This window comes from Cydia amplana, chromosome 8, assembly GCF_948474715.1.
Source record: "Cydia amplana chromosome 8, ilCydAmpl1.1, whole genome shotgun sequence".
NCBI lineage: Eukaryota > Metazoa > Arthropoda > Insecta > Lepidoptera > Tortricidae > Cydia > Cydia amplana.
The window spans coordinates 10,639,731-10,653,000 of record NC_086076.1 but is presented as its reverse complement, the minus strand read 5'-3'; the positions used below and the strand labels follow the sequence as shown (position 1 = coordinate 10,653,000).

Genomic DNA, 13,270 nt, shown 5'->3' with positions numbered 1-13,270 from the left:
ATAACATTGAGTTTTTCTTTATTGATTTAAATGCCATTTAAATTATGAGTGGCCACCTTACGGGGCTTACGGTCACGTGATCGCCTTACGCTGTCTCGAGTTTATCATTTTTCCCCCACCTCAAAAAGTGCCCAGCGTCGCTAAAGAAGTTTTCACTTCAAAAAAATGGGTATACATAAATGATCTTATTCTTATAGTCAGTGTCTCCATTTTCAGCCTATTACAAACATACAAGTAAATTAAATAACCTTACAACTATATTTACAGAACTCATATCTATATTTATTTTTTATTATCGTTTCGTTACGGAATGGCAAAATATTCTGAGTTATCGTAATACATTTTTTCTAAACACCGCCTAAATAGTTTTAATTTAAACTGCGGTAAGTCCAATTGCTTCAATTCGTTAGGGAGATGGTTATACATTTTTGTGCTACATAGTATAAAACAAAGTCGCTTCCCGCTGATCTTTAAAACTACGCGACGGATTTTGATGCGGTTTTTTGAAGTGAAAACTTAAGGGGAAAAAATGATAAACTCGAGACAGCGTAAGGCGATCACGTGACCACAAGGGGCGTTAAGGTTTAGATGACCACTCATAATTTAGATGGCATTTAAATCAATAAAGAAAAACTCAATGTTATTTGACATTTATGTTGCGGACTCCTTTTCAAGACTCTTTACCTATGTTCAAATAATTTGACGTTGTCATGGCAGTATGTAAATAAACATGTCAATGAAAAAGTGTATTTTAGAATGATAATAATATATAATAAATAAATAGAATACCTCCGCTAAACGTATGTATCGTGTTACCGGGCGTCGGTAACATAGCGAGGTGAGTTTTCAGTTTCACTTCGATCGGCACTCCCGGAGTGCAACCGTTGTTACTTGTTTTAATAGAAAGAGTTTTTCAAGAGGAAGCGTTATGTATAATTTGTTAACCCGTGCGAAGCCTACCTACCAACAAAAGCTACTTATAAGCTAAAACCAACCTTTAGACACCAAGTAAGCTTCAAGCGCGAACGCAATAGTGGTCTTGCCAGCCCCACTGAGGCCGGTCAGCCAAACGGTGCTGCCGCGGAAAGCGCGGCTGCCGAGCGCGCGGCTCCGCTTCGCCCGCGACACCGTGTGCTTCTGCTCGACCACATTCGTAGCCACTTGAGCGCACTGAAACAAGACAACAATATATTATAATTTATAACTAAACATCCACCTAATATAATCCATAACTAAAATAAGGGCTTATTTAGACGGTGCGAGAACTCGCATGCGAGTTTCATTACATTGCGTCATTTGATCGGTCGGCTGAATTTATGTAACCTCAATGGTCCGCAATGTAACTAAAATCGTATACGAGTTCGCGCGCCGTTGTAATGAGACTTTTGGCATCAATTTCTCAGACTGTTGAACTAAACAGTTGTTAAATTATTTGGTGAAAAAGTCCCACCCACTAACCCACGTAGGTATTACGAGATTGTATTACGAGTATATATAGGCTGGCAACGCACTTACAACCCCTCTGGTATTGCGGGTGTCCATGGGCAACGGTAATAGCTTACCGTCAGGTAATGGTAATTTTTGGCCTATTTTCTTGAATAACTGCTAAACTACTTATCTTAAAATTATAAAAAAATACATTTGTGATTCTTAAGGAGGCCCACTGATTAACAGTCCGCCGGACGGTATCGGCCTGTCAGTTGAACAAAAATTTGACAGTTCCGAACCACTGACAGGCCGATACCGTCCAGCGGACTGTTAATCAGTGGGCCCCTTTACAATGAGCTCTTTCATTTGATATGTACTTAACACGATATAATTTGAAAAACGTTATTTTTAATTTTTCTCATTTACCCCCCAAAAATTCATATTTAAAATTCATTTATTTACGTTACACGTCCGTCGTTGGATCACAAATTTACATATGGGTGCCAAATTTTAACTTGATTGGTCCAGTAGTTTCGGAGAAAATAGGCTGTGACAGACGGACAGACAGACGCACGAGTGATTCTATAAGGGTTCCGTTTTTTCCTTTTGAGGTACGGAAACCTAAAAGCGGCCAATTGCGTGTCTAACAACGCATAAACGTACAAACAAAAAACCGTACAAGCAAAAGGTCTTATCTGCGCTGCACATATGACCTTTATAAAACGGTTACATGTACGGAGGTCCTCCGTAGCGGTACCTACACTGACTGTGTCCTGAGCTTGATAAATAGGTGAATACAAGTAAACAAACTATTAAATATGTATAAGCTTATGATGAAATAGAGGCATAAGTTGCATCTACTTAGTTGAAATTACCCTTTTTGCAGCAGCTGTACTCATTTATTCTGCACACTTTATTCACTGGAATATCATTTATGTCTCATACTGCTCCATAAACTAAGCTAAGTCAATTATTTAGGTACTTATTTAGGTATTAGGTACGCCAGCCATAAATATATTTTTAACGGAAAATATTGATTGCAATGGAATGAAAATTAGCTTCATTCAATTTTAAAATTGGTAGTTACGTCTTTGTGTGAACGTTTTTTAAATATTACCGTAGGTTAACATTGAGAAAACGATTAAATATTCGTTTGTTAGCTATAATAACTTCCGTGCATATAGGCTATGCATTTAATTATTGTAAGTGTAATTAAAGTGTGACGTTGCGCACAATAAAGTGACCTTAGTCAAAGGTTGCACTCAATCTATTATCTATAAAAACTATAAGGTTATATTTATATTTTTCAACTGCTATCAGTTGTTTTCTTCCTCTTCCGTAATAAAAACGAGTTTCAATATTTATTATAGTATCACCAGAAACTATAGTCTGGTATTTTGGAACTCCCCTAGAGCGACATTAAAATTTCATAGTAAGATCAATGTGGATAAGACCGTCTACCTACAAGCTATGTCGTCGTTTATAAAGCTGTATCCAGACGGGCTGGGCTAATCGACCGATTTGATCAGGAAAATAATTTGCGTCAATCTCCAATTTAATCACCAATTTAAGATTTATAGTGATTTGAGCCCTATAAGTTAAAAGAATGCTCCAAAACGAAAATTTCGTCACAAATTGGTATTCTTGCGTCCGCACCCCATTTTATCGGTAATATCGGTCATAATCGGCAGTCGAATTCGGCGAGCCAAATTGGCGTTTGCGTCCGCACGTCCTGATTTGATCGGAAAATTTCATCAGATTGGCGAAAAATTGTCTCGTCTGGGCACAGCTTAACTCTGCCATTTGTACACTTTGTACACATACTCATACTCTACTTACTCGTACAGTCGGTAGAAAAGGAGCGAAGAGCTGCCATTCTGAATATGTTTGAGCGACGTATGCTCGTATACGAGTTTTTCCCTGGATGACGGTCTTTCCATTTAAAAAATAATAATAAGTCTTCACCACCCAATTTGACATTAATAATAAGTGTAAAGTGTAAGATTACGATATAAAATCGGACGGATATTATGTCACGTTGGTTTTACATGTCACGTCTAAAAATAGTAAAAACATAGATACGGACAAGTCGGACAAAGTGCCAACAATATGCATACACGACCATAAGGTAGTGTAACATACATATTTTTGGCACTTTGTCCGTATCGATATTTTTAGACGTGACTGTACTCAGTGTACATACTTGTAAAGGATCACTTTGAACCACGAACCTTTATATCACGAAGAATACATGGCAAAGCACCTACAAATTGACGATCACATGAAATTAGTTGGATGCACGCAATTAGTCCAATTAAAGCACTAGTCAGGTGACAGATGCGTAGTGAAGGGTTACCCATTAAACCTTGAGAGCGTTTCCATATACAGAAAACGCTTGGCTTTCAACAACTAGTCCGTCCCTTTGAGTATATAGCCTACTAGTCCCGATTATGTACCTACAAGAATTTAATGTAAATGAAAATGCATAAATTTTTTGGAGTGCTAACACATACTGCATAAAGCGTGTTTTTTGTAAAAAAACACATGCCTAAGCCATTCGTTATTCATTGCGAGGTAAAAATGTAGGAGCGGTATTTAGATTTTACAATTCGTTTAAGTTTTGATATTCTTTTGATACGACACTTTTGAACAGTGTTTATGATGGCACCCTACATATTATTATTATTTTGTTGCGTTACCATGAGTGCCGTGTAAGGACATAACATGTGCCGATGTGTTTAAATAAAATACACACGCTATATTTAAATCAAAGATAATCTGTTTTAATTGTTTCAGTCTAAGAATAAGTAATAAATGTCGAGTATTTCATTAATTGTCTTATTATTTACATACATTTGGATTAATGTGTCATTAAGCGCTCAAGAGAAGACATATTAATTTACTTGTTTAAAGTCTTATTCAACTGCGAAGCGTGTTTACTTATAGAACCTTGATATACTTTTTATCTACGATTATTATGGAGATTACACCAAGCAGCAAGGTACTTGGTCTGTTCTAAATATGCAACGAACCCAATCAAGTATTTAAACTAAGTAGTTCATAACCGAAGGTAATTCAAATACTTGTTACGCAACGAGCCCTTGATACTCTCGATTCGTCTTTTATAAGACCTTAGTAGGTAAAGGGCATAATGCGGTTGGTGTATGTTGTATGGACCTACTTACATTTTGTAGGTAGGTACCTATTTTATGTAGTTGTTATTAGTAACAAATTATTTCTGCTAATAAATATTTAAGTTTAATTAGAATAAGAACATTACAAAGATTAAAGATGCAATTATATATGCAAGTTACGATAAGGGTTTACATTTTTTTTTGTATGTTTTATCTCGGTTGCTGTACATTTTTTGCATGTAAGAAAGTCAATTAAGTAGGTAGAGGTACCTAACATTATAATCTAAAATTAGAAAAGACCTACACATTTTTTTTGTTTCTATTAAGAGGAGGAATATACGTAAAGCATGGGAATTAGACGGAAATAAAAGATAATTATGGCGCAAAAGAAACTTGCGACGGAAGATATGGGTATCGCTCGGGTTTTACCTTTTATATCTAATTACCTACTCTGAAAATGTAAATCCGTTTAAAATTTTGCTACTATTTTATATGTACTAACATTTTACTGCTATGGTAAGGGTAATAATATAAGTACCTACCTACAACTGATATTACAAGAAAAATATACAGGTACATAACAGGTTTCTAATTAGAACGCTGCCTGTGGTCCTGGTATGGATCTCTCGGGACGCGAGTTGGACCCGCACCTCTGTGTGTTCGACTTTTCACAACGTATCGAACTTGGAGTTCAAGTGATAAGTTTTTATTATTTTGTAATTTAACTGGTTAAATACAGTGTAGAAAAGGTAATATGTTCCTTACGAACTCGTCCGTAACTCTTCACATAGGAAATGGAGAAAGTCGGTAAGTACTTTACGTAAAACCGGCCAGTCTCATAACAAGTGAGATAATAGCGTTATTTTGTGTTGGCTATTACTGCGGCAAGTATGGACGTCACTTGCTCAGTTGTTACGAGGTTGGTTAATTATTCCAAGAATATTAACGTGCATGTACCACTACAATTAAAATTATCAGTGGCGTTCATAGAACTTGTTTAGCCACCAGACACTAGATTGCCTATTTTGGAACAATTTAGCTACAGCTACAGTTTTACAATTACGGAAAATGACATTGATCTCTATCGAGCGAAGGAGGACAGGCTAAAAATAATGTTCTTGGGATAATATTACTTGAAATAGATTATTGATAAAATATGTATTATGTACCTACTACCTAGTGCCTTAACTGGAGGCGTAGGTATGTGAATATACTCTAAGAACTATATTTCGGTGTATGGGGAATATATCAAGAAAAATATTAAATACTAATACCTATCTACTATCTACTATCTACTGGTGAATCTATCAAAAACAACTAATAAAATGTATGTATATAGGTACGAGTAGGTAAGTAAATATAACTTAAACAATGGTGTACAGAAAACACTGTTACGGACGGATTAACAGCAAAATTAAAAGTCCCTCAATTAGGTTTACGCTCAAAATATCCACTAGATTTGCGGATATACACAAATGGCTTGAGCTAGTAATACCAAACTCTAATAACATAATCACATGACTAAATCGGCATGAAATAGAATGATGCGGATGTGTCTCGTTAACTCTAATTCCGCATGGTGAACTGCACTTAATAACTTAGAACATTCAACAACTGGAATACTTGGCCTTATATCGTATTTGCGTACAAAAATGTCCGTCGAATTTTGCGGGGAGGTGAAGAAGTAACACATCATGCAAAAGATTACTCACACATGTAAAAAAACATCTGTGTCGAAACACGAAGAGAGACAACACACGCACATATGAATAAACACTAACACATTCTCATTTTGACGCACACAAACGTTTACACACAATTTTTTTCACATTGTGCAAGTATTTTGACAGAGAGGAAAGTTACTGAAAGGCTAGTCCAGTAATCTATGGAGACTTATTAGCATAAGTGAACCATAACTATTAGCGGCCGTATTTCTCCAATAATAATCTTGACTACAAAATGGACTCCTCAAAACAGTCTAGCATGCCACCATTTTATGGTCTTCATTGGCAGTTATGCCTACTTAATCAAAAGTTGATTACCGAGACCAAATGTCTAATAACCAGATAAACAAATCATCAGTCAGGATAATCAACCAGCATAATATTTGAAGGGTTCCCTCAATTCCTCGCGGAACCCATCGGCAGGACCCCAGCTTTTGATAGGAAGGTAGATACTCATTTCTTCGTGCAATGCAATCTAATAAATTCATAGTGATAAAAAGTAAAAAAAACATAGGTACAATTGTAAATTTATTGGAAATGAGAACATTATTGTTAATTAAGGTTTGATAACAAATCATGTTATTTTCTAATTACCTCCTTATTAATTAGTGTTGCGAATATTACGATAAGCATCATAAGCGTAGCTGTGAATAACGTCGCGTTTTATCGGGCTATTTGGAAGCGATGGAGACATTCGTAATCATATCAGTGAAAGAACAAGATCAAAGTGAAATGGCGTTCTAAAAGTTAAAGCTAGTATATTTACTGTGACTACAAAATTTAATTTGACAATACGCCTCTACACTAAATTCTCTTTGATCTTAGGTATACGAAACCCTTTATTATGCATAGTCCTATTTACATGCACTTAACTCGAAACAGTGTGTGTATTAATTAGACCTCTGCGTCAGGTATAAGTAGTATAATATAGTTGTGAAATAGATATGTAAGTCTTCTGTTTATTTAGTATCATATTTGCTCTGATTTCAGGTCATTTACCACAGAATCCACAGATTATCAAATAAAATTGTAGTGGTCGGATCAGACCGTTTTGTGATAATTTAAACTAATGCCAACGTAAAAAATATAGAGGTGAATATTTTGTTTATACCAAAAGTTATGAAATTTTATCACGATTAGGGCGTTTTATTTTTACGCTTGGGCTTATCGTTCACCTGATTGGTTCATACATAGGTGGAGGTACTATTACTCTATGAAACACAAAATAGTATATTAAGTAGGAAGGTAGTAGGTACCTATATGATTCCAAAGTTCATCATTTATTAAGATGGATGTCCGTAGGATACTGTAATACCTAACGACATGAGCTTCGTTATGCGTTTCAAGTGATTGTTATTGAATAATTTATTAACAAAAATGATGATCGCGCCATCGAATTGATATCGATATCGTAATTGAATCGATATCGTTAAAAAATTGCACACTGTAGGCATGTGGATGTGATCCTCATATTTCAAGGTACCTAATCATAATCAGGTGGTACAGATGGAAGAATATGTCGAGTCAGTATCTAAATAAATTATTTAACAAGTGTTGACGCATGCGGATCAATTTTCAATATTAACAAACCGGAGAAGTGCGAGTTGGACTCGCCCACCGAGGGTTCTGTACAAATTTAACTTTTTTTATTGTGTACAAATTTATAGTTTTGCGATTACCTAACCGCATTTTCAAGAGTAACTCATGAAATAAAACTATTTTGCCGGATTAAGTATATCGCATATAATGAATTTAACCAATTAAACAATTTTTATTAATTATAGCGAGAATTAATGATTTTCAGTGGCAGCCAGAATGATTTAAAATTGCGACACGAATATTTACACCATTAAGATAAAAAATAATACTCTGTTGATTGGATACAGTCATTCGTAATTTACCTATGTAAAAAAAAGTATAAAGGATTTTAAATAAAAAGTTTATGTAATGCAAAGAATAGGTATTACCTACCTACACGAGTTGTTATCAAACGAGTCTCAAATTAAGTTTGTTTACCACAGAAAAGAAAGTTATACAATTTTATAAAGGAAGCGTAGTGAAAGTGATGATTCCGTATGTATAACTGCATAAAAATCAGAGTCGCATATATTTTAAACCATGTTCGTATATGTTTTTTAAAATAACTAATTAATGTTTGATTAACACAATGTATTGTGCATTAAAAAGTTCTGTTTTGAAATTAGACCCGCGCAGCTTTTGTTGTCATAACTTTACATAAAGGTATTAACAATATTGAATAACACTAACCGTTCTCGTTCCCCATTCAGAAATTTTATACTTCTCAAAGGTATCGGCGACCTTTCTTTCTCTCGCTTCGCGATTCATTTTGCTAATTGTATAATTTGCGAGCACTTTCCCGTGTACGATGAACTGGCTACACTGCGGGCGCGGTGGAAACGTTAGCGCGCGCGCCACTGAATACACGACTGGCGCGTTCGCGCACTGATCGTGTATTTTATTTTACTCACGGGCGGCAATTGTTTCGAATTCGAAAAAAAAATACTAAAAAAACGTTTAGCGTTCTCCTATACGTGTATACCAGTTAAAAACTAGCTTTAATCTTTATAGTTTTAGCAGCTTCAAGGAGGTTTACATTTCTTGAGTGGAATAAATTTTTTTTGTTTGATTCTTAGGCTTACGCACTTTGTTACTTATATATATTTTTATGTATTATTCGCTTTAAACTTTCCGAGTGAATAAGACTTCAGTATACACAGGTTGTATAGGTAGGTATATAAGAAGGTAAGAAAAATTCAAGGGTGAGGGGTGCACAAACTTTTTTCTGCACCCACATTATGTTTGTCTATATACTTAAACACAATATATGTATTTCTTAAGCCTTTATAAGGCAAAGGGAATATAATATATTTACCAACTGATTTTGAACTTTATTTCAAAATCATATGGTTCAGTTTTGCATATGCCTTGCCTTATGCCATATTTAGCATGCAGAATACGATTTTTTTTAATAAGTATATTCAGATCAGATACAGGATTGCCAGTGCCTTAAGTGCAAATGTTTTATAGAGACTGCAAAACAATAAAAAAAAACCTATCAATTAAGGCGACTTATATCAACCCAGGAAGTTGCTATGTTTTACCTTTTTAACTTTAGAGGTCAACCACTATGAATTGAGAGGTCTATTTCAATTCGTTTATGAACCTGGGATCATAAAGGAACGAAAACAAATAAAGAAGTATTGAGATAAGTTAGTAGGCATCTGATAATGCTGGTGGTCCTGGGTTTGAATCCCAGCGAGGGCATTTATAGATGTGATGAGCGCGGTTAAAAGAAAGTTTTAAGTCATAATGTATTGTTTGTCATATTATCATTAGTCATAAAACTGAAACAGTTAACTTTTCAGGATCTTCGTAAGGTTATCCCATAGATAGGTTAGGTTAGGTTTGTTTTATGGCAATCCTGAAAAGTGACGCATTTCTGAACCAAATCAATTAAAACTTTTCCGGAAACAATAGAGACCCGTGATGAACAAATTCTGTGTTATGAATGTTTTTACATATTTATCTTCATATCTAATCAATGTATATTTCGTCATCTAATATCTACTCGTACATAAGCCTTAGTAACTGTGGGTAGGTACAGATTGTAAAATATTTCTAATTTTAAAATATGTCCCTGATTCAACAATTACTTGAATTTTGCCAACAGTATTTAAATATTCCAAACAAATAAAATCCAATCCCGGGTTTCTAATTAAACCCCTGGCAATTATTTTATTATTATTTGGAGTCTCAAGCTCAAGTGGGATTGGGCGGGACATATCTGTTGGATGCACCCGGACAGATGGGCCAAAATAGCGACCGACTGGGCACCACAGATCACCCGAGGCAGAGGCAGATCAAAAATGAGATGGCGAAACGACCTGGACTCATTCTGTGGCGACTGGCGGGAGCATGCACAAAGCCGTGACGAGTGGCGAAAGACAGGGGAGGCCTTTGCCCAGCAGTGGGACACAATATAGGCTAATTTAAAAAAAAATTAAAAAAAATTTGGAGTCTATAGTGTCCCACTGCTGGGCAAACACCTTTCTCCACTTTTTCCAGTCTTCCCAAAACAGTCTCTGGCCAAAAGTAGTCTTAACTTGTTTCGCCATTCCTATTACAATATTGACTAAGTTTTATTAATATAAAATAATAATATTTTCTGTGTAATAGAGGGTAAGGGCTGTTTTTCAGGGTAATAGAGGGTAAAGCCCCGTCTCCATATTGCGCGGCAAACTATCGAAACATTGGCTCGTGAGGCAGCCGCGCGCAATGGATACCGGGTTGGCTCGCGAGCCAACTCGATCAGAACGCGTTAGCTCGCGAGCCAACCCAGTATCCATTGCGCGCGGCTGCCTCGCGAGCCAATGTTCGATAGTTTGCCGCGCAATATGGAGACGGGCCTTAAGGCTTTACTTGTATTTAATATTCTTGATTTATTCATGGGTCACACCAAAATTATATGAAGGCCTCAGTTATCTTTATCTGAGCTTATTACCATTCACACTAAACATACCTAGATAATAGATATTCTCCTTAATGAAGAATATGATAGACATACTCTATTAAAGTTCATCACCAAAACCAGATTGAGCAAATTTTATCAATGTGTGAGCTAGTGAGTAACATGTAGGCAGTATAGTTTCGTAATGCCCTTTGGTTGGACTGTAGCAAAGGGGGGGCTGGGACTTAGATTTTTTTTTGACAAAGTGGTGTCATTATGACACTATTTTTAAATGATTGTAATGTGTATATCACGTCAAAATAAGCATCTTTTATTGGAAAAACTTTTCTCTAAAATAAAAAATGGCCGAGTTAGACGCCTCCAAAGATTGATATTTTTAAAGGGAGCTGGGACTTAGAAAATTTTCATTGAGAGTGGTGTCATTATGACATATATTTTAAATGATTTTAATGTATAGAACACATCGAAATAAGCAACTTTTACTTGAAAAACTTTTTACTAAAACTGAAAATGGCGGAGATAGAGCTTAAGGCAGGCCAGGCTTTTAAGGCAGGTCGGAGTAGGTACGACGACGAGCAAAGCGAGGAGGAGTGTTAGGTAGAACTGCGACCATACAGCGCGCGAGCCGAGCGAGCGAAGCGAGCGTGCCGCGGCAGCGGCCGGCGAAGCGCCAGAACCGACGTTTTTATAATAATACAATTTTACAAGTCCCAGCTCCCTTTAAAAACATCAATCTTTGGTCGCGTCTAACTCGGCCATTTTTTATTTTAGAGAAAAGTTTTTCCAATGTAACGTAGATACGTTACGTAACCTAGGTTACATTTATAAAATTAAATTAGATTTATAAATAACTTATAACACTTTAATATTATTTATACAAAACTGTTCCTTTTAATTGAGACTCACTGTACTTCGTGCAACACTCTTTTGTTCGAAGTAAACCGGCTAGCGGCGTTCCCGTCCCGCGGACCCTCTCTCCGCGCGGGCCCGCGCGCGATTCGATGTCAGGAGAGATCTAGCTTTCGAAGCCGGCGCACGTTCGCTTTGCCTCCGCGCAAGCGACTTTAGACGTAGCCGGCGAGTTTTAAATACGAATAATATATATTCGTTTTTCTTAAATCTGTACTCGTTCAGTACTAATTTATTAAATTCAGTTTTGAAATCCCCTTTGGGGAGCCTAGTTACGGCTAGAACCGTAGCCGAGAAGACCGGTCCGGCAGTTCCTGAGCGGCCCCAGCTGACGTCCCTCAGCTCGTCCGTCTCCGTCTCCCAACCCGCAGTGGCTCCGGCAGCTTCAGGGGAGTACTTGCGTGGTGGAACTGTCCTCGGAGCAAAATCAGTACCGGCCTAGAATGTACCCTACCCTACGACGTATTCGTGTGCTTGCGGCGGAAGTTAAGGGAGAATAAATTTAGTTCGTTATTTTAAAAACTACAGTTTCATTTATTCTCACCGCCAACCCGTAGCACCAATAAAAGATGCTTATTTTGACGTGATCTACACATTACAATCATTTAAAAATAGTGTCATAATGATACCACTTTGTCAAAAAAAATTCTAAGTCCCAGCCCCCCCTTTCGTACAGTCTGACCTGCCCTTTTAGTCATAAGAGTATGTATAATGCAGTATTGTTTATTCTACATACTTTAGTACAATTTCAAGGCTATTTGTGTTTGGTATAACATAAAACCTGTTTATTGCTTTGTTAGGTACCACCACTTTTATTGAACAACAGTGTTTTGGTTTCCTGCAATATCTGAAGTAAAGTAAACATTTTAAGTACCCAATAATGTAGAAGTTGAATACGTGGACGTAACCGCTATGTTACAAAGGACAGCCTTATTAAAGCATATTACGTATCTTTCAAACAATATTTTGGTCAAAAACAAAATCGTTTACTGTGAAATAATATAATGTAAATTTTAATTAAGTACCTACTATACAATTATTGCACTTGTTATTCTTACCGTTTTAAGTTTCTTCTTTGCTCCTGAAGGCTCATCCATGTCTGTAATTATTGAACCACGCCTAGCAACACAAATTAATGGGAAGATAAATATAGGTTTATGTTACAATAAGAATTATATTACGTGTGGATTTCATTGATTTTGCGTTATCATTTTACTAATATCGTATCATTTGATATCAATTTCACTATCACCTATCACTGTTCATACAAGAGAGGGGGTGAAGGAGGGGAAAAGGAAAACATTAGTTTTGACAGCTGACAGCAGCAGTGACATTTGTTATTCGTTTAGAAATGGAATGGAATGTACACAGGGGGGGGGACAGTCACATATAAAGCCCTTTATTCAAAAAAATAGCGCCACCTTTATCATTGAACACTAAACTTTTTTTTTAAATATGACTACATTTTATATCCTCAGAACGTTTTAAAAGTCTTGTATCTAGGACATGCAACAAACAAAAAACATTTAATAGAACAGAGTATTTTATGGCCATCGTTAAGTTCCACGAGAGGGCTCTCTTTCTCA

The 13,270-nt window shown here is 36.3% G+C and overlaps 1 protein-coding gene across 2 annotated transcripts in view; it reads right to left on the bottom strand.

The window, feature by feature from the left end:
• The window catches only part of LOC134650193 (bifunctional 3'-phosphoadenosine 5'-phosphosulfate synthase), a 37,566-nt gene extending 24,646 nt beyond the window's left edge, over nt 1-12,920 (bottom strand). Inside the window, exons 1-2 of one of the 2 annotated variants that reach the window (XM_063505110.1) lie at nt 12,743-12,920; nt 996-1,170 (exon numbers count right to left, since the gene is read on the bottom strand). In XM_063505110.1, coding sequence (XP_063361180.1) covers nt 996-1,170; nt 12,743-12,781 — 214 coding nt within the window. In that variant the 5' untranslated portion in view covers nt 12,782-12,920. Of the gene's footprint in view, nt 1-995; nt 1,171-8,554; nt 8,748-12,742 lie in introns of those variants that run through there. The other variant, XM_063505109.1, reaches the window with a different exon arrangement.
• Nucleotides 12,921-13,270: the final 350 nt, after the last annotated feature.